The 18,141-nt window shown below is 52.7% G+C and overlaps 1 protein-coding gene across 5 annotated transcripts in view; it reads right to left on the bottom strand.

Moving 5' to 3' along the window:
- Positions 1–18,141, bottom strand: part of LOC102460627 (histone-lysine N-methyltransferase SETD1B-like) — a 123,070-nt gene that overhangs the window by 66,686 nt on the left and 38,243 nt on the right. For all 5 annotated transcript variants that reach the window (XR_012895911.1, XM_075897845.1, XM_075897846.1 and 2 more), the window contains one exon: positions 4,396–5,163. Coding sequence is in view for 4 of the 5 variants with exons in the window: in XM_075897845.1 (XP_075753960.1) it covers positions 4,396–5,163 (768 nt within the window). In the remaining variant the exon portion in view is untranslated. The remainder of the gene's footprint in view (positions 1–4,395; positions 5,164–18,141) is intronic.

Below are 18,141 nucleotides of genomic sequence, written 5' to 3'. Positions count from 1 at the left end.
GCTAATTACCTTACCCATTACAAAGATAGCTTCCCCAATTATCACCTCTAATATCATTAGCTCACAGACATTAACCTCCCCTCCTCATCCCCGCTCTGTTCTGAAATTTGATTTGTCCTTTTTATGTGTGTTCACTTTTTTTTATTGTATCCTTTGGTATATATGGTCATGCCAATTTTCTTCCACAATTTGATCTGAGGAAGTGGGTCTGGCCCACGAAATAAGGGCGCCTATGAACTCTAGAACCTGGGTAGGGACCAGGGTAGACTTGGCCATGTTCAGAAGAAGTCCCAGTTCCCAGAAAAGGTCTTGCACCAGAGCAATGTGAGCCAGCACCTGGTCCGAGGACAAGCCAATCACCCGGGTAGGGAAACACCTGGACACCAAGCTCTCTCAGAGCGGCCATACATTTTGTAAACACTCAAGGAGCAATAGAAAGGCCAAAGGGGGAGGACCGTAAACTGATAATGGTCCTGGCCAACCATAAAAGCGGAAAAGCTGCCTGTGATGAGGGGCAATAGAAATATGGAAATAAGCATCCTTTAGATCGAGAGCAGCGTACCAGTCTCTGAGATTCAGGGAGGGAATGATCGATGCCAGAGTCACCATCTTCAACTTGGCCTTGGCGATAAAGGCATTGAGTTCCCTGAGGTCTAGGATGGGTTGAAACCCCCCTTTGGCCTTGGGGACCAGGAAGTACCGGGAGTAGAAACCCAATGCCCGTGAACCCCTGGGAGACCACTTCGGCTGCTCCTAGACTTAGGAGCTGCTACACCTCCCCCCAGAAGAGATGCTCGTGGGAGGGGTCCCTCAAGAGGGACAGAGTAAGGGGATGGCGTATCTCCTTCCTACTGTCTCTAAGATCCATCCGTCTGAGGTTATGGACTCCCAGGCACGGCAGAAAGGGAATAGGCGCTCCTGCAACTGGAGGGGTGAGGCTGGTAGGCTGTCCTTGGGCGTACCCTCAAAAACCCCGACGGTGCCCTTGGGGCTTGTTGGAGGCTCCCTGGCCCTGATCCGAAGCAGGATGGGAACGACATCTATTATTCTTTCCGTTCCCATTCCTCCTCCTATGCTGGGAGAAGTCCGAGCAGCTGCCCTGTTGGGCAGGCCTAGGGGCATTCCTACCTGAGAGGGAGCGTCTCTGGGGAGCCGGGGTATGAATCCCGAGAGACTTGAACATGGCTCAGGTATCCTTCAAGCCATGCATACGGTGGTCTGTCTGCTCAGAGAATAGGGATGGCCCTTCAAATGGGGGGTCCTGGATGGTAGCCTGGAGCTCGGGAGACACTCCAGACACCTGCAGCTAAGAGCTGTGGCACAGCACCAAACCTGTGGCCTTGGCGCATGCCCCTGCATCAGCGGGGTCTAGGGTAGCTTGGAGAGCAGCACAGGAAACCCCCCTGCCCTCCTCCAAGAGGGACTTGAACTTGGACCGAGAGTCCTAAGGGACCAACTTGGCAAATCTGTGCCCATGTGTTGCATGCATAGCAACTCAGCACAGGACCTGCTGGTTTGCTATACGGAGCTGCAATCCCCCAGAAGCGTAGGCCTTTCTGCCCAGGAGGTCCATCTTTTTAGCATCCCTGCTCTTAGGCATGGCATCCGGTTGGCCCTTCCTCTCCCTCTGGTTCACTGCCTGGACGACCAGGGACACCGGAGGTGGGTGGGAGAAGAGATGCTCGTTCTCCTCCTGCGGTACGAAGTACCTCTGCTCGACCTTTTTATCAGTCAGTGAGATGGAAGCCGGGGTTTGCCAGAGGGTCTTTATGATCTTTGTCACGGTCTTGTTAAAGGGCAAGGCCACTCGGGTGGGAGGGTGTCAGGCTGCAGGATATCTACTGTCGAGTCCAAGTCCTCCGACACCCTCTCCGCCTGTACCCCCAGACTCTGTGCCGGGTGATGAAGGAGGTGCTGGTGCGACCTCAAGTCCATGGAGGGCAGAGCCCCTCCAAAGGCCTCGTCCAGCGGGGAGGAAGATGACCCTTTCAGGGCCACCACCTCCGAGTTGTGGACCTGTGAGAGGACCTGGGAAGCCGTCGAGGAAACCCCATTGAGGGCTGAGCAGCGGATGGCCCTCTCTCTGAAGCGGGTCTGGGCGAGGCCTGCCCCGGAGGGAGAGACTACCCCGATGTAGGAGAGCGAGTCACTGGGGTTGCCGAAGGGGGAGCCCTGGGCCCTGAGTAGACCAACTCCGGCTTAGAGAGGTCCACACCCTGGCTCTGGTGGTAGGCCCAGGGGGTCCAAAATGGCCACTGGACCGGGGCCTGCAGCTACGGCGGCCACCACTGCTGCATTACCAGTACCAGGGTAGGCCACGGCCAGGGCTGCTGCTGGCGCCGACGTGCTCCGGTGCCAGGATCTGTGGCGGGAGTAAGACCGGTGCCGCGACCTCGACCTGGAGCCCCGCGATGATCAGACTGATTCTGCAGAAAAGGACCTGGGGATTCCAGTGGATGAGAAGCTGGATACGAGTCAACAGTGTGCCCTTGTAGCCAAGAAGGCTAATGGCATATTAGGTTGCATTAGGAGGAGCATTGCCAGCAGATCCAGAGAAGTGATTATTCCCCTTTATTCGGCTCTGGTGAGGCCACATCTGGAGTATTGTGTCCAGTTCTGGGACCCCCCACTATAGAAAGGATGTGGACGCATTGGAGAGGATCCAGTGCCTCCGAATCAGTTGAATACTCGGAGGTCAACCAGGGTGGCGCGGTGGCAGTAGCAGCCTGCAACCTCCGGCTCGGAGCATGCCGGGCCATGGACTCCAGCTTCTCTCGGTGCTGAGGGGGAGGCGGGGGATGGTGGGAGGCGGTGCCAATCTGCTCATTGTTGATGTGCCAGCTGTCACAGAGGGTGGGGGAGTCACCAGGCCCTGCACCCCCATCCACAGCCAGACATGACTCTCAGCCAGCAAGTAGAACAGAAGGTTTATTTGTTGACAGGGACACAGCGTAGCACAGACTTGTTCTTACAGGAACCAGGAGTATTCAGTACAATCCAACTTGGGGATAGGGGGCCCACAGCCCTGGCTCTGGGCCCCTGCCTGGCCCCCCAAGCCAGCCAAAAAACTAACACACACACCTAGCAACTGGGTAGCCTCCAGGCTGCCTCTCCTACTCCTTTTGTCCTGCTTCCCGGGCAAAGTGTCAGCTGACTGAATCCTCCACCTAGCTCATGTGTCAGGATGGCATGGGCCATTCTCTACATGCCTTCCCTCAGGAGTTCTCACCCAAAGATCCCATCCTGCGTTGGGCACTGCGCGCACGCAGGCACGCACACACAGGACAGTAGGAATCACATACAGCATAACAAAGTCAACAGTGAATGCAAAAACAGAGTGAACACCGCAACCACATGAGTGAACACAGTCCCCACTACGTCACACCAGCGGCTGGAGGACCCGATACCAGCGTTGGTGCCACACGGAGCCCCTGTGTTGGTGCCAACTCCAGTGCCGGTGCCAGTGTATGGGTCAGGGTGGGAGGCGGTGCTGCACCTGGCACCAGAGTCGAGATCGACGGCACCGAGGTACTGCAATGATGTCTTCTCGCATCCCAGGCCGGGGCATTCGGTGCCATGGCCGTGTGATGGTGCTGTCTGGCATCACACTCCTTTGCTGGGCCCAGTGCCGAAGTCAGGGACGAGGTCAGCTCGATAAATTCTCTCGCTGCCTCGAAAGTGTCCAGAGCAGAGGACCCCAGGCGGGCCACCACAGGGCTGGAGTCCCGACGTGGGCTAGAGCGGTGCTGTGCTCGCCGGTGCCACATGCCCCACCTGAGGGCTCACGGATGGCACGTGCCTTGAGGGAGACCTACCCCATCTAGGTCTCCTCTTCTACTGGGGACTGGGACTGGTGCCGAGGCCTATGTGGCGCCGGGGAGGTGTGTGAGTGGCTGGGTGCCACCCGCACCAAAGCCAGTGCGCTCTGGGTCACTGGTGCTGGGCGAAGAGCTGCCTCCATGAGAATGATCTTCAAGCAAGACTCTCTCACTCGGTGCGAAGCTTGAAGCCCCTGCAGATCTTACACGCTTTGGACAGGTGGGCTTCACTGAGGCACTTGAGGCAGGCTCCTTGGGGATCCCCACAGGGCATAGGCTTCTGTTCCAATGACCGTCATGAGTGGTAAGAATGAACTGAGGGGGTGGAGGGCCAGCCGGGGTATAGAGCGGCACCACTCCAGGGGGCTCCCCTGCTGGCCCAACAGATACTGCTAAGTGAAAAGCTTCAGACGACACATGCATGCAGCGTGCGCACACCTACATGGACTGGACATGAGCAATCACTTGAATAACCGCCCTCCATTTCTGCTTACCCACACCCTGCCTTGGAACACCTTAAACCCTTCTCCAGATCCATCTGCACAAATCTAATATATGAAACATTAAAAATACCTACCTTTGCTAGACGTTCTTTCTTGTCCCACCAGTCATCAAAGGCTCTAAATGCTACCACCTCGACCATTTTCCGGTTTAAGTCCCTTTTCATAATTGCTTTTAGTTCCTTCACAATTACCAAGAGAACACCATCCACTGTAGCCTTGTGCGGATCCTCCTTCTTCGGCACATAACCCGGTGGTGGGACTGAGGGGTCAAACTTGGGCAGCGGTGGCCATTGCTGCCCCCGTCCAATAGCTGCTCCCATTGAGAAGGGACGGTAGGGAGGGAGATTCACAAACTGCATCCGACTTCCCAGAAAAGGTGGGTACTGATACATATTCTGTCCCTGCATCATGCGGCTCAGCATCTGAGTTTGCATCTGAAAGGACATTGGCATGCCGCCCCACTGGTTGCCCAGGACATTTATCATATCCACTTGCATGACAGCAAACATGCCAGGATGGAATGGAGGAAGTGGAGGCAAAATATGAGGCGGTGGGACCCCAGGTGGCGCAGGAAGCGGAGGTGGAGGGACAGTGACCGCAGGATGAGTTGGAGGTGGTGGTGGTGGGAGAGGTGGTGGCATTGGAAAGCCTGGTCGGGGTGGTGGAGGGGGTGGAAGCGGAGGGAACCCTGGAGGGGGCATGGGTATTGACTGAGTCATCACAGCAGAGTTGCTAACAGAGGAGTTCACCACAAGGGTTTTGGCACATTCTGCACTGGTGATTGGTGGAGAATTCATTTCGTCATCAGATATTTCCATGTCCTCCCCTGAAGAATGCTGACTCTGGAAGAAAGGGGAAGAGAAACACATTCCTTTAACGTAAGTTACCTTCACACTGGCTGCTTAGAACAACAGCCACGTTACTGACATTTTAATCATAACTGGAGAAACCCAAGTGCTATACTGGAAGGTGTGTCCCACTGAGCACACAGAGTTTCATTTAAGTCATTCTGTTTCACATCAGCCTACACATGGAACCTCGAGGAAGAGGTAAAGCAGAAGCTATCTCACCGTGAAACAGCACTAGCCCCCTGAATAGCAAAACTCTGCTTCTATGCAATAGTAATTGCTGCCCCCATATTTCGTGAAGCACCTAGACCCCCACATCAGTGGAAAACACAATCTCTTACCAACAGACAGTTCTGATAGAGAATAAAAATTGAAAAGAATAACTAATCTACCTTATGCTATCCAGCAAGTCAGCGTTTCCATTTTTTGAAAGCATAATCCTCAGAATTTAGCAGCTAAAAGCCGACCTCAAGTAACAGTCAGAAGAGATGTGAGTTTCATATTAATGCTTTGAACTGCTACAATTACGCCTTATGACAGTGTTTCAGGCTAGGAAAGGAGCTCCATATCTACTTTTCAATTGTCTTTGATCCTCACAGATTGAATCCAAAATTCTCAGGGTATGTCTACACTACCCTGCTAGTTCGAACTAGCGGGGATAATGTAGTCATCCGCAGTTGCAAATGAAGCCCGGGATTTGAATTTCCCGGGCTTCATTTGCATGAAGCCGGCCGGCGCCATTTTTAAATGCCGGCTAGTTCGAACCCCGTGCCACGCGGCTACATGCGGCACTGAGTAGCTAGTTCGGATTAGGCTTCTTAATCCGAACTAGCTACTCCGTGCTGCGTGTAGCCGCGCAGCACGGGGTTTGAACTAGCCGGCATTTAAAAATGGCGCCGGCCGGCTTCATGCAAATGAAGCCCGGGAAATTCAAATCCCGGGCTTCATTTGCAACTGCGGATGACTACATTATCCCCGCTAGTTCGAACTAGCAGGGTAGTGTAGACATACCCTCAGAGAGAGAGGGGAATGGGGAGAGGCACCGATCCAGGGTACATCTATACATGGAGCTAGGGATGTGGACTCCCAGCTTGAGAAGACATACTGAACTAGTGCACTAAAAATAGTAGTGTAGCTGCAGTAGAAAGGGCAGTAGCAAGTGTGGGCACTGGGTGGCTTCCCCATGGCAAACCTGCCCAGGCCTCAGGGGTACCTGCCACTGACTGTCCTACTGTGACTACACTATTATTTTCAGCACATTAGCTCAATGAGACCTAGCATGAGTATGTCTGCTTGGGAAGAAAATCACCATTCCTAGCTCCAAGTATAGGCAAAGCCCAAGTTTCTGAACAGACACTCTCCAGAACCATATGGAATATGGAGATATATATTTTGTATAAAATGCAAAACCTAGGTTCCATCTCCACCCTCACCCAAAAAGCCCATTCAAAGTCAATGGTGCTATTATGTAAATGGGTTAACACATCCAAAGGCACCTGGTTGCTCTAAGATTCACAGAGTACCAAGAACTGCCTTTGTAAATTAAGAACAGCACCAAAAGCAACTGATCAGCTAGCTCCATTCTAGATATATTTACACTTACGCAGTTGAGATCTTGTTTGCTATCAAACTGGCAAGGCATTTTCAGCTTGGAGTCATATAAGACGCAGATACATGATGACACAAAAACATTAAAAATTCCAGTAGCGAAATATAGGGGGTAGAAGAGGCACCCAGCCCTCAGAGGCAGTTTTTCCAGAATACTTGTTCAGGGCAAAGCTGTTTATCAACCAGATTTCAGTTAGGGGCAGAGTGACAGCACCTTGTCCCTGGCCCCACTGACGGGGTGTGTGGGTGTGGTGGTGGTCGGGGGGGACGACGGGACGGACGGACGGACTATTTCAATCTCCATTTTTCCAGCTGCCAGTACTAAATAGTGGGAGTATGAGTTATCACCCATTTCCCCTCCGCATCCACTGCTTGAACACTGTAATGCAGGGCTACTCAACACGCGGCACGCAGCCCATTTGTTTGTGGCCCGTGGTGCTGTTTGTATTTACATGGGGCTCAACACGCATCCCGCGGGTGGGATCCTTTGAACATGGCCTCCACTGGGAACACGCTCCACAACAGCAAGGCCTCCCCAGGTGGGGTGAGCACTGAAAGACGCAAGCAGAAAGGCTGGCTGGAACAGATTGGTACAGGGTGTCGACATTTCTAGCCCCCAGGGAGGAGGTGCCAGGAGCACCGGGGCATTGTGGGAAGTACTTTGTATTCATGCCAGTCAGTGTGAAAGACGCTATTTGCATATATTTACATGTCTACGCAACCACACTTAAGTTGCGGCCCTCGTCATGTGCTGAGAGTATCATTGTGGCCCCCAGGGCTTCCAAAGTCGAGTAGCCCTGCAGTAATGAATAGGAGGAATGCTGATCAGCACCCAGTGACTAAAGGGTTAAACTCAGGTAACTAGCAAGGGGGTTGGCAGGAAGCCAGAAAAACCAATAGGAATAAAATGCTGAAATGTATAAAGGACCTTGCCTGCTTTCTTTGTGTGGGAGAGGTAAACCAGCAGTTGAGACACACAGAAGGATTCAAACCCAGGCAGGACTACCATGCCTCCAAGGGATTCGGGGCATGGAAGTGAACTGAACCAAGAAAAGACTGGAAGTAAGTAAAGGGAAAAAGTGAATCTAGTCGCAATCAGGGTATATTCTTTATGAACAAGTTACTCACCCTGTGTAGTAACGCTGGTTCTTCGAGATGTGCCCCGTGGGTGCTCCACTCTAGGGGCTCGTCTACATTAACATGCCCCTTCTGGAAAAGGGGCCAGTTAATTTCAGAGATCGTAACAGGGAAATCCGCGGGGGATTTAAATATCCCCCGCAGCATTTAAATAAAAATGTCCGCCGCTTTTTTCCGGCGTTTAGAAAAGCCGGAAAAGAGCGTCTACACTGGCCCCGATCCTCCGGAAAAAGCGCCCTTTTCCGGAGGATCTTATTCCTCCTTCAAAGTAGGAGGCCAATGTAGACGTAGCCTTGGTGTCGGGTCCGTCCCGGCGCCGCTGGTCGGAAGCTTTCAGAGCCGTCTTCGGCCGGTCTGCGCATGCCCCCTGCAGCGCGCGGCTTTCGCGCCTTTGATCACAAGCGCAGACCGGGCCCCCCCCCCCCGCCAGTTCCTCTCACCACTCAGTCCCTGAAAGATAAATCAAAGGGAGAGACCCGGAGCGGGGAGGAGGGCGGGTCGTGGAGCACCCACGGGGCACATCCCGAAGAACCACCGTTACTACACAGGGTGAGTAACTTCTTGTTCTTCTTCGAGTGGCCCCGTGGGTGCTCCACTCTAGGTGACTGTATAGCAGTAACCGGGACACCAGCGCTCCGGGTCAATTAATTATTGCCTGTAGAAGACAGGACTGCGGAAGCCACCGCGTGGTCTGACGCCCATCGTTGCACTATGGCATAGTGCCTCATAAAGGAAGTACTTGAAGCCCAAGTAGCGGCTCTACAAATATCTGCTAGGGGAACTCCCCTGGAAAAGGCCGTAGAGGTTGCTACTGCCCTAGTTGAATGTGCCCGTGGATTGGAGGGCAACGGTCTGTTATGAATAGCGTGACACCGGGTTATGCAGAAGGAGATAAGCCTAGCTATGCGTTGAGTTGAAAGCGCCTGTCCTTTGGATCGCTGCGCTGTTGATACCAAAAGTTTATCTGTTTGGCGCCATTGTCTGGTTCTGTCTATGTAGAAGGCCAGGGCACGTCTGACATCCAGTGTATGAAGCATAGCCTCCTTATTTGAGGCATGTGGCTTTGGATAAAAAGAAGGAAGTACAATCGGTTCGTTGATGTGGAACGACGAGGAGATCTTAGGAGTGAACGCCGGGTGCAACTGTAGAGTCACTGCTTCTTTTGAAAACAATGTGAATGGGGGAGTCGACATCATCGCTCCTAACTCACTGACTCTGCGCGCTGATGTAATTGCAAGCAGGAAAGCAGTCTTCATAGTCAGCATGTGTAATGCTACGGATGCCAGTGGTTCAAATGGGGGAAACATAAGTGTTTCGAGTACTAAGTCCAAATTCCACGACGGTGGAGGAGGTCTCCAAGGTGGACTTATATTATTTAGACCTTTGAGGAATCGCTTGGTGGTCGGATGTGAAAACAATGAGAACCCCTGTATCGGGGAATGGAATGCACTGATGGCCGATAGATGAACACGGAGGGATGCCAATGAGAGTTTTGAATCCCGCAAGTGAAGCATGTACTCGAGGACCTGGTGTAATGGAGCGGACAGGGGTTGGACGTTGTTTTGAAGGCACCAAGCCGAGTATTTGCGCCATTTAGCGAGGTAAGTACGTCTTGTTGAATCTTTTCTACTGTGAATTAGAATGGACTTGACCTGCTGTGAGCAAAGGTTCTCATCCTGGTCGAGCCAGTCAGGAGCCACGCTGTCAGATGTAACATCTCCAGCTTGGGATGTAGAAGAGAACCCCGTTCTTGGGAGAGAAGGTTCTGGTGTAAAGGCAGAGGCCACGGAGGCCGTAGAGACAACCTGTGCAAGAACGGATACCAAGCTTGCCTGGACCAGGCCGGTGCTATCAGAATCACCGTTGCTGCCTCCGCTCTGATCTTCTCCAGTGTTCTGGGAATGAGAACTATTGGAGGAAACGCGTACAGTAGTGATTTCTTCCAGTTGGTTAGTAGTGCATCGCCTAGGGATCCCTTGCCGATCCCTGCTCTGGAACAGAACAGGCGACACTTCTTGTTGGAGGCCGTCGCGAACAGATCTACCGGGGCGTGCCCCATCTGTTGAAGACGTCCTGAATCACATCTTGCCTCATCTCCCACTCATGGTCAACGGGAAAGCGCCTGCTTAGGGAGTCGGCAATGACATTGGCTATGCCAGGTAAGTAGGATGCTGATATGATGATATTGTTCCTTATGCACCAGTTCCAACACCATACCGCTTCTGTGCATAGGGAATGTGACCTTGCTCCGCCTTGTCTGTTTAGGTAATACATCGCTGCCATGTTGTCCGTAAGCACTCTGACTGTCTTGCCTTTCAGGTGAGGGAGGAAGTGTTTGCATGCCAGGAATATTGCACGCAACTCCAGTCTGTTGATATGTAGACGCCTCTCGGCAGGAGACCAGCGACCTTGTATGCGTTCGTCGCCCATGTGCGCACCCCATCCGATGAGGGAGGCGTCCGACGTCAGCTGTATCGATGGAATCGGTGTGTGGAAAGGCATTCCCACCAAAATGTTTGATGCCTTGGTCCACCAGCGCAGAGACACGTGAACGTGGAGCGGAAGAGAAACTTGTTTGTGAATGTCGTGTCTTCCCAGCACATGCACCGTTGACAGCCAGTGTTGCAGGTTTCTGAGGTGGAGGTGTGCATGGGGAACGACAAACATGGCCGCAGCCATGTGGCCCAGGAGACGCAGACAGGTATGTACTGAGACTACTGGGCCCTTGCCTAGTAGAGTGACCAGGTCCTTTATCGCCTGGAATCTGTCCTTCGGTAAATAGGCTCTTGCCGTCTTTAAGTCAAGAACTGCCCCTATGAACTGTATGTTCTGCGTTGGAGTGAGGGTCGATTTCGACTCGTTCACAATCAGTCCTAGAGAGTCGAACACTCGTCTGACCGTTGTGACCATGAGGGATGTTTCTTCCTGCGACGTACCCTTTATCAAACAGTCGTCCAGATAAGGGAATATGATGACTCGCAGTCGCCGGAGGTGCGCAGCAACGACGGCGAGGGTCTTTCAGAATACCCGTGGAGCCGAAGCCAGACCGAATGGGAGGACACGATATTGGAAATGCTCGTCCTTTATGACGAAGCGCAGGAATCGTCTGTGTGCAGGATGTATTGTTATGAAAATACGCATCCTGTAGGTCGAGGGCCGCGAACCAATTGTTGTTGTCCAGAGCTGGAATGATCGTAGTGAGCGTCGTCATTTTGAATCGCTGTTTTCAAAGGTAGCGATTCAACTGGCGCAGATCCAGAATAGGTCTCCATCCCCCCCGTTTTCTTTTGCGTTAGGAAATAACGTGAATAGAACCCTTTTCCCCTGAAGCCCTCTGGGACCTTCTCTATCACTCCGATAGATAGTAGGCGATAAGCCTCTTGTTGCAGGAGGTCCTCGTGAGATGGGTCCCTGAAAAGGGACGGGGATGGTGGGGTGGTAGGAGGGAGGGATGTGAATGGGATGGTGAGACCGGATCTTATCACCTCCAACACCCATTTGTCTGATGTTACAGCAGCCCATTGATGGTAATAGGGTTGCAGTTTGTGATGAAAAATGGGCTTGGCATCTCTGGCAACGATTGGAGTGTTCAGCACGCCCTCGACATGGGAGTCAAACCTGCTGTTTGGGCGCCCCGGCATTGTTCACTCTAGTCGGGTGAGGACGTCTGCGCTGCAGTTTCTGCCTAGGGTGACCTTTATCATAAGGACGGTTTTGTTGTCTCCGGAATTGATAGTCATAACGTTTTTGGAACGGAAAATATTGTCTGCGGCGGAAAGGTGGGGCGTACATTCCGAGAGTACGTAAGGTTGTTCGTGAGTCCTTCCCTGTATGGAGTACGTCATCCGTTTTTTCCGCGAAGAGCTTAATCCTATCGAATGGAAGGTCTTCCACCTTGGATTGTAACTCTCTAGGTACTGCGGCCGTTGCTAGCCATGAGGCCCTTTGCATGGATACTGCCGTAGCAACTGTTTTCGCCGCTGTGTCAGCCATGTCACTGGCAATTTGCAGACCTGCTCTGGCACACGCATATCCCTCTTGAATTATCTCACGGAGGAGAACCCTATCGGCCTGGGAGATTCGTTGTGCAATTTCCGTCAATCTTGCAATGTTATCGAAGCTATGATTGGACAAGAGCGCCGCATAATTAGCGATACGCAGGAGAAGCGTGGATGAAGAATACACCTTCCGTCCAAAGGTGTCTAGCTTTTTTGCATCCTTGTCAGCTGCTGAATTTCTGACCTGTGGGTTCTTTGCCCTCTGCAAGGCTGCGTCCACCACCAGTGAATTTGGCTGGGGGTGAGTGAACAGGAACTCTGCCCCTTTGGCTGCTATGAAGTATCTTTTCTCAGCCCTTTTACACGATGGGGTAACTGAAGCCGGCGTGTTCCAGATCTCTGAAGCCGACTCTAGAATTGCCTCATCTAGCGGTAAGGCCGTTCTGGATTGATGCCTAGGGTGTAAGTTCTTCCACAACTTATGTTGTTTCGCCTGCACGTCCGTTAGTTGAACTTCCTGTGACTGTGCCACCCTCTTGAATAGGTCTTGGAATTCACGGGCATCGTCTGGTGGTGAAGGATCCCCCATGAAAACTGCGTCATCTGGGGAGGGTGATTGGACATCCCCAGGGGAAGCTGCAGGCGTGTTCTCGCCTGTATCCGAAATTTGACCCTCCTCAGGGTCAGAAAGGACTGATACTGAGGGTGCCGTGGGAAGGGGTGGTTTCGGTGATTGAGGTCTTTGATATTCTGGGGCATGCGGTGAAGATCGTCTATGATAAGGCTGGTGGCAACAGCAAGAGTGGGAATGGGAGTGTGATCTGCCCTTCCTTATAGGGGCATGATAACTCCTGAGAGTATGATAATCATAGTCAGGAGATGATCTCCTTGATGTATATCTGCTGCTGTGCCTGCTCCGATATGATCTGGGAGGAGAGTAGGTCGGCGAGCAAGATCTATGTGGAGAGCTACGTCTATAAGAGTAATTCGAGCAGGAGCGTCTATGAGCATTGCTATACGCGGAGGAATAAGCCCCCCTGTCAGAGTGACATGCAGGAGGGGAAGGCTCAGGTGAGAAGTACAGTGAAGGTGACCTGGAATGGCCTTGAAGGCAGAGATTGCAATCTCGGTGCGGGGGGGGGAGGGGGTTCTGAGCAGCTGTCGGCCCGGAGTTAATGATTTCCCTCTGCAGGGAGCGAGTGCTCTCACACGGCACCGGGGGTGCTCTGGGGGAATTGCTCTCTTGCGGTGCCATCTGCCCTGTCGGCACCGCGCGGTGAGCCGTGGTCTCCCGGTGCCGCTGTGTCTTCTCTGGAGCAGCCAGTGCTCGCTCCCGTGGGGGGGTCGAGGATGCCTTTTTCAGCGGTCCCGACCCCGTTGCCGCTCCTAACTCGTCCCACTGCTGCGGGGACAGTTCCCTGTCAGGCGGCATCGTTGGTGGCATTAGCGGCATGGCCAGCTTATCCCCCGAAGGGGTTCTGGTCCGTGCATGCTCCCTATGAGTAGGGGCAGCCGCTTCAGAAGCCGAAGCTGTGCGCGGCTTTGATGGTTCTGCCACAGACCGGGAAAGTGGTTTAGATGCCGGTCTAATGCCCCCTGTTACTGCCTCCGACTTGTCCTGACTCACCCGCGGCAGGGGGACAGCGGGGAGAGAGCGGGTGGGAGAAGCCTTTTTCTTTTTTGTTTTAGGCACTCCTGGGGATAGCGCCCTTCTCTTTGGAGCAGCTATTTGCTCCTGTGCAGTTTGTGGCAGCTGAGCCTTGTCGCAGAGAAGAAGCTTGAGCCGGAGATCCCTGTCCCTGTGCGCCCGCGGGGTTAATTTCAAGCAATGGACGCATTTTTGGGGTACATGGGACTCCCCCAAACAACTGACACAGATTGTGTGTCCGTCTGAGGCTGGCATAGCCTCTTTGCACTGGGAGCACCTTTTGAATCCTGGTGTCCCAGGCATGATTAAATTGACTAGGCAGACTGCCGCACTGGCAGGAATTGACTAGAACAACGTCGTCTTTTTTTTTTTTTAAACTAACTAATTAACAGGAAACTAACTACCGAATAAAGACACACTATTTTACAATTTTTTCTGACAGGATTTGCTCTGTGTCTGAGGCGATCACAAAGCTCCGCCAGCAACCTAGGGCGGTTGAGAGGAACTGGCAGGGGGGCCGGTCTGCGCTCGTGATCAAAGGCGCGAAAGCTGCGCGCTGCAGGGGGCATGTGCAGACCGGCCGAAGATGGCTCTGAAATCTTCCGACCAGCGGTGCCGGGATGGACCCGACACCTAGAGTGGAGCACCCACGGGGCCACTCGAAGAAGAATTGGTGGTTTGGTTTCAACTGCTTTGTGTGACTCTATGCCTCCCTCCCCATTTACCATCTAATCGTTGTTCCCAGAGATTTTCTCTGTGTTTTAATTTGTTTTCCTGAGTTGCTCTGTACCATCTAGCAACCAAGTCTGCTTTGTCAAGTATATCTTTTGTTTTGTAATAAAAATCACTTTTTTAAGGTGATGATTTGATTCTTGTATCCTGGAAGGTACAGGAGGTCTGTCTGTCTGTCTGTATGTCGGCAGGCCTCATACTAAGATGTCAACTACCAGAGACTGCAGCTTGTTTGTTTCTTTTATTTTTTTTTAAATCGTTTCTTTTATTTTTTTTAATCTCTCTTGTGGCAGAAGAGCTTGGGGTACCCCTGGGGGAGAATTCAAGTGTTTGTCCCCGGTTTTAGAGAGAAAAAAAAAATCACTTGATGATGGCAGCAACCCCCCCCCCCCCCCCCCCACACACACACACACACAAAATCTGTGCATTTGTGATTCTGGGGGAAAATTTTGTAACCAGTACCTGTAGTGGCAAGATATACTTAAAATCTTTGTGGGCTTCCACAGTCTGTACTCGGAGTGCCAGAGCGGGGATCAGCCATGACAAACACGAATGGACCCACTGCCTTATTATTTCTTGCAAACAGTTCCTCCTTCTCAGCAGCAATGCATAAAAAGGCTAAACAAACAGCCTGCACATTGCCACAAGCTATAGAATATATACACAAATACAGAAACCACCACACAAATGCAATGATGAAGAACCGGCTGAAGCACAGTAGTTGTGGCTGTATTTTTGCCACGATAGTCAAGGGATTCATGGGTTTTGTTATTTTTGTGAGATTGTTTAAAAAAAAATGGGATATTTGCACATGGCATGTTGGCAAAACAGATGAATCGATTGCATTGTGACTACATCGAAGTCACCAACACACACTATGAACACATAAATTGTTAGGCTGGTTTTAATCAAAGGACACTTCTGGTCCAGCAACTACCACCAGAAAGCAGGCTGAGCACAAGACTTGCAACAGCACGCTCTCAAGCCTTCAGATCAAAGTGCACCTCTTTTCTCAGGGCCTTCCTTTAACTCATAAAACTGCAAAATGATCACATCAGCAGATGCCAACCTCCAGAACTTAAGAGCTCTGTGTAGCTTCAAAGCTTGTCTCTCTCATCAAATGAAGCTGGTCCGACAGAAGAGACTGCCTTCACCCACCTGGTCTCTCTAGACCAAACCAAGAAAACTGACCGTTTCTACTGAAAAAAATAACCAACATACATGTACTAATGTCGCCCTAAATGCTATGGTGGGTGCCTTAGAAAGAGAACAAATAATTGATTTTTCAGTGGCTCGCTTGTAACAGCTGAACAAAAAATAAGTTTGTGTTTGAACAAAACATTTCATTCCACCAGAAACTTGGGGGGGGGGGCTTTAGAAGGGAGGGAGAAGAGATTTTGATGCGTTTTTCACCCTTTTATTCATTTAACTGAGGCAGCTAAATTTTTTAATGAAACACTGACTTTTCATTTAACATTTTCAAAGCCCCTCCCCCCCCATTTATTTGGCTGAAATTGTTTGCCACATTCAGCGCAAATTCACAAATATATTTGTCTGATGGAAAGATGCATTTTTGGCAAACAAGTTATTAGCCAAAAGAAATTTGCCCAGCCCTATTTTGAAATGCAGATAATAATGCTTTGTCTCTACCCACTGTTAGTAGGGTTGCCAATTTTGGTTGGATGTATTCCTAGAGGGTTGGCAACCCCAACTATTTGCAGAGCTCTACAGAGTAAGGGTGACATGGTACTAATTAGGTGCTCAGCATCCTATGTTAGGAACTCTACATTCACACAGGCACTCTGTGATGGATGAGCTTTGTAAATCCTAAAAATGACTAAAATTGAAAAATAAGGTGTGTTTGGGATGTAGGCTGGTTAGGCCTCCCGGAGGGGTTCTTCCACCTCCAGGTCAGTGGGCGGCCACTTCGCCTCACTGCACAGTCACTTAAAAATAACCCTCCAAGCCAATAGCTCACTAACCTGGCCTTAACCAGATCAGGGCAAGAGGCAAATTGTTCAGGAGCCCGGCCTTGCTTCAGGTGGGCGACAGGCACACCCAGACAGGAGTCTTGAGTCCTGGCTCTCCATCAGAGCAGGCCAGCAACTAAACCCAATTGGGGTGTAGAGTTCCCGGCCCTGGTTCAAGGCCAGGCGAGGGCAACAGTTCAGGCACCCTAGCCCTGGGGCAGGGCGAGCAGCAAACAAACAGTTAGTTCGGTTATACAGAGGGGCCAGGCTCTGGTTTAGGGCATGGCAGCAAGCAAACAGTTTGGAAGTTCAATTAGCCCTGGCCCTAGGTCAGGGCGGGGCAGCACACAAACAGTTAGTTCAGTTATACAAAGGGGCCAGGCCCTAGTTCAGGATGTGGCAGCAAACACACACAGGTTTGGGGTCTCCTTGTTCAGGAGGGTTGTAGGCAGCTCGCCTGCGGTAGCGGTGAGGGGGAGATTGCCACCAAGTGGGTGGCGGGGGGGGGGGGGGGGCAGAGGCCCGCCCACTCCTCTGCACCGCAGCCCAGGGCCCTAGATGCAGAAGAGCAGCTGCTGCTGGCTCAGCGGGGGCTCCAGCCTGAAACACGCTGGCCTAGGGCCTTTACCAGCCCTGGCTATCCCCTGGGCCACTTCCCTTCTTCCCCTCAGCGGGTACCTGGACTTTCAGTAGGTTGTTCAGGAAGTCAAGGGTTATCTCCTCCAGCTGGGGTCCCGGCTGTTCAAGCCAGTCCTCCGCTGCCTGCAGGTCCAGCGGTCCCAGCTGGTGCTCAGGCCACAGCAGGAGGTGGCATTCCAGCTGATCCTCTGGGTTAGGCTGGTCCTCGGGGTCAGGCCCAGTTGGCGGTCCTTGCAGGTCCAGTGGCCCTAAACGGTCCCTGGATACAGGCTGGTGTCAGAGTTTGGGCAGGTCCTCCGGGCCAGCTGCACTCAGAGGCCTGGGCCAAGCCTCAGTCTCCCCCAACAGGGAGCACTGAGCAGGCCTCTGGTTCCTCTGAGTCAGAGGCAGTTGGAGGCCTAAGCCAGGTCTCAGCGTCCCAGGCAGGGAGCTCTGTGCAGGCCTCTGGCTCCTCCAGAGGCTGGGCCCCAACTGAGCTCCCAGGCTGGGTTTCTATAGCCCTGGCCACGCCCCCTGAGCTCTGGTCAGGAGACTGAGAGGAGCTAGTTCGTGTCCAAAATGGCTCCCGGAGGAATTCCTCTGCCTCTGGCTCAGTGGGCGAACACTTCGCCCCACTACATGGCAAGATTGTAGCAAAAGCCATCTCACTGCGGCTGCGGTCCATGCTGGCAGACGTGATCCATCCCGACCAGACCTACACCGTCCCGGGCCGTAGTATATTTGATAACTTGTATTTGGTCCGGGATCTCTTAGAGCTCGGGTGTAGGGACGGTTTGTCGTTCGCCCTCCTGTCCCTGGACCAGGAGAAGGCGTTCGACAGGATGGACCACGGGTATCTCCTGGGCACCCTGCAGGCCTTCGGCTTCGGGCCCCGGTTTGTGGGTTTTCTCCGGGTGCTGTACGCCCTCGCGGAGTGTTTGGTCAGGCTCAACTGGACCCTGACCGAGCCGGTCAGCTTCGGGCGGGGGGTACGTCAGGGGTGTCCGCTGTTGGGCCAGCTGTACGCTCTGGCGATCGAGCCCTTCCTCTGTCTCCTCCGTAGGAGGTTGACGGGGTTGGTGCTTCGGGAGCCGGAGCTGCGGCTGGTCCTGTCGGCGTACGCCGATGACGTGCTCCTCGTGGTCCAGGACCCGGGCGACCTGGCGCGGGTGGAGGCTTGCCAAGCCGTCTACTCGGCAGCCTCCTCCGCCCGGGTCAACTGGGTCAAGAGCTCTGGCCTGGTGGTCGGGGACGGGTGGCG

This window comes from Pelodiscus sinensis, chromosome 15, assembly GCF_049634645.1.
Source record: "Pelodiscus sinensis isolate JC-2024 chromosome 15, ASM4963464v1, whole genome shotgun sequence".
NCBI lineage: Eukaryota > Metazoa > Chordata > Testudines > Trionychidae > Pelodiscus > Pelodiscus sinensis.
This window is presented reverse-complemented; position numbering and strand designations above follow the sequence as displayed.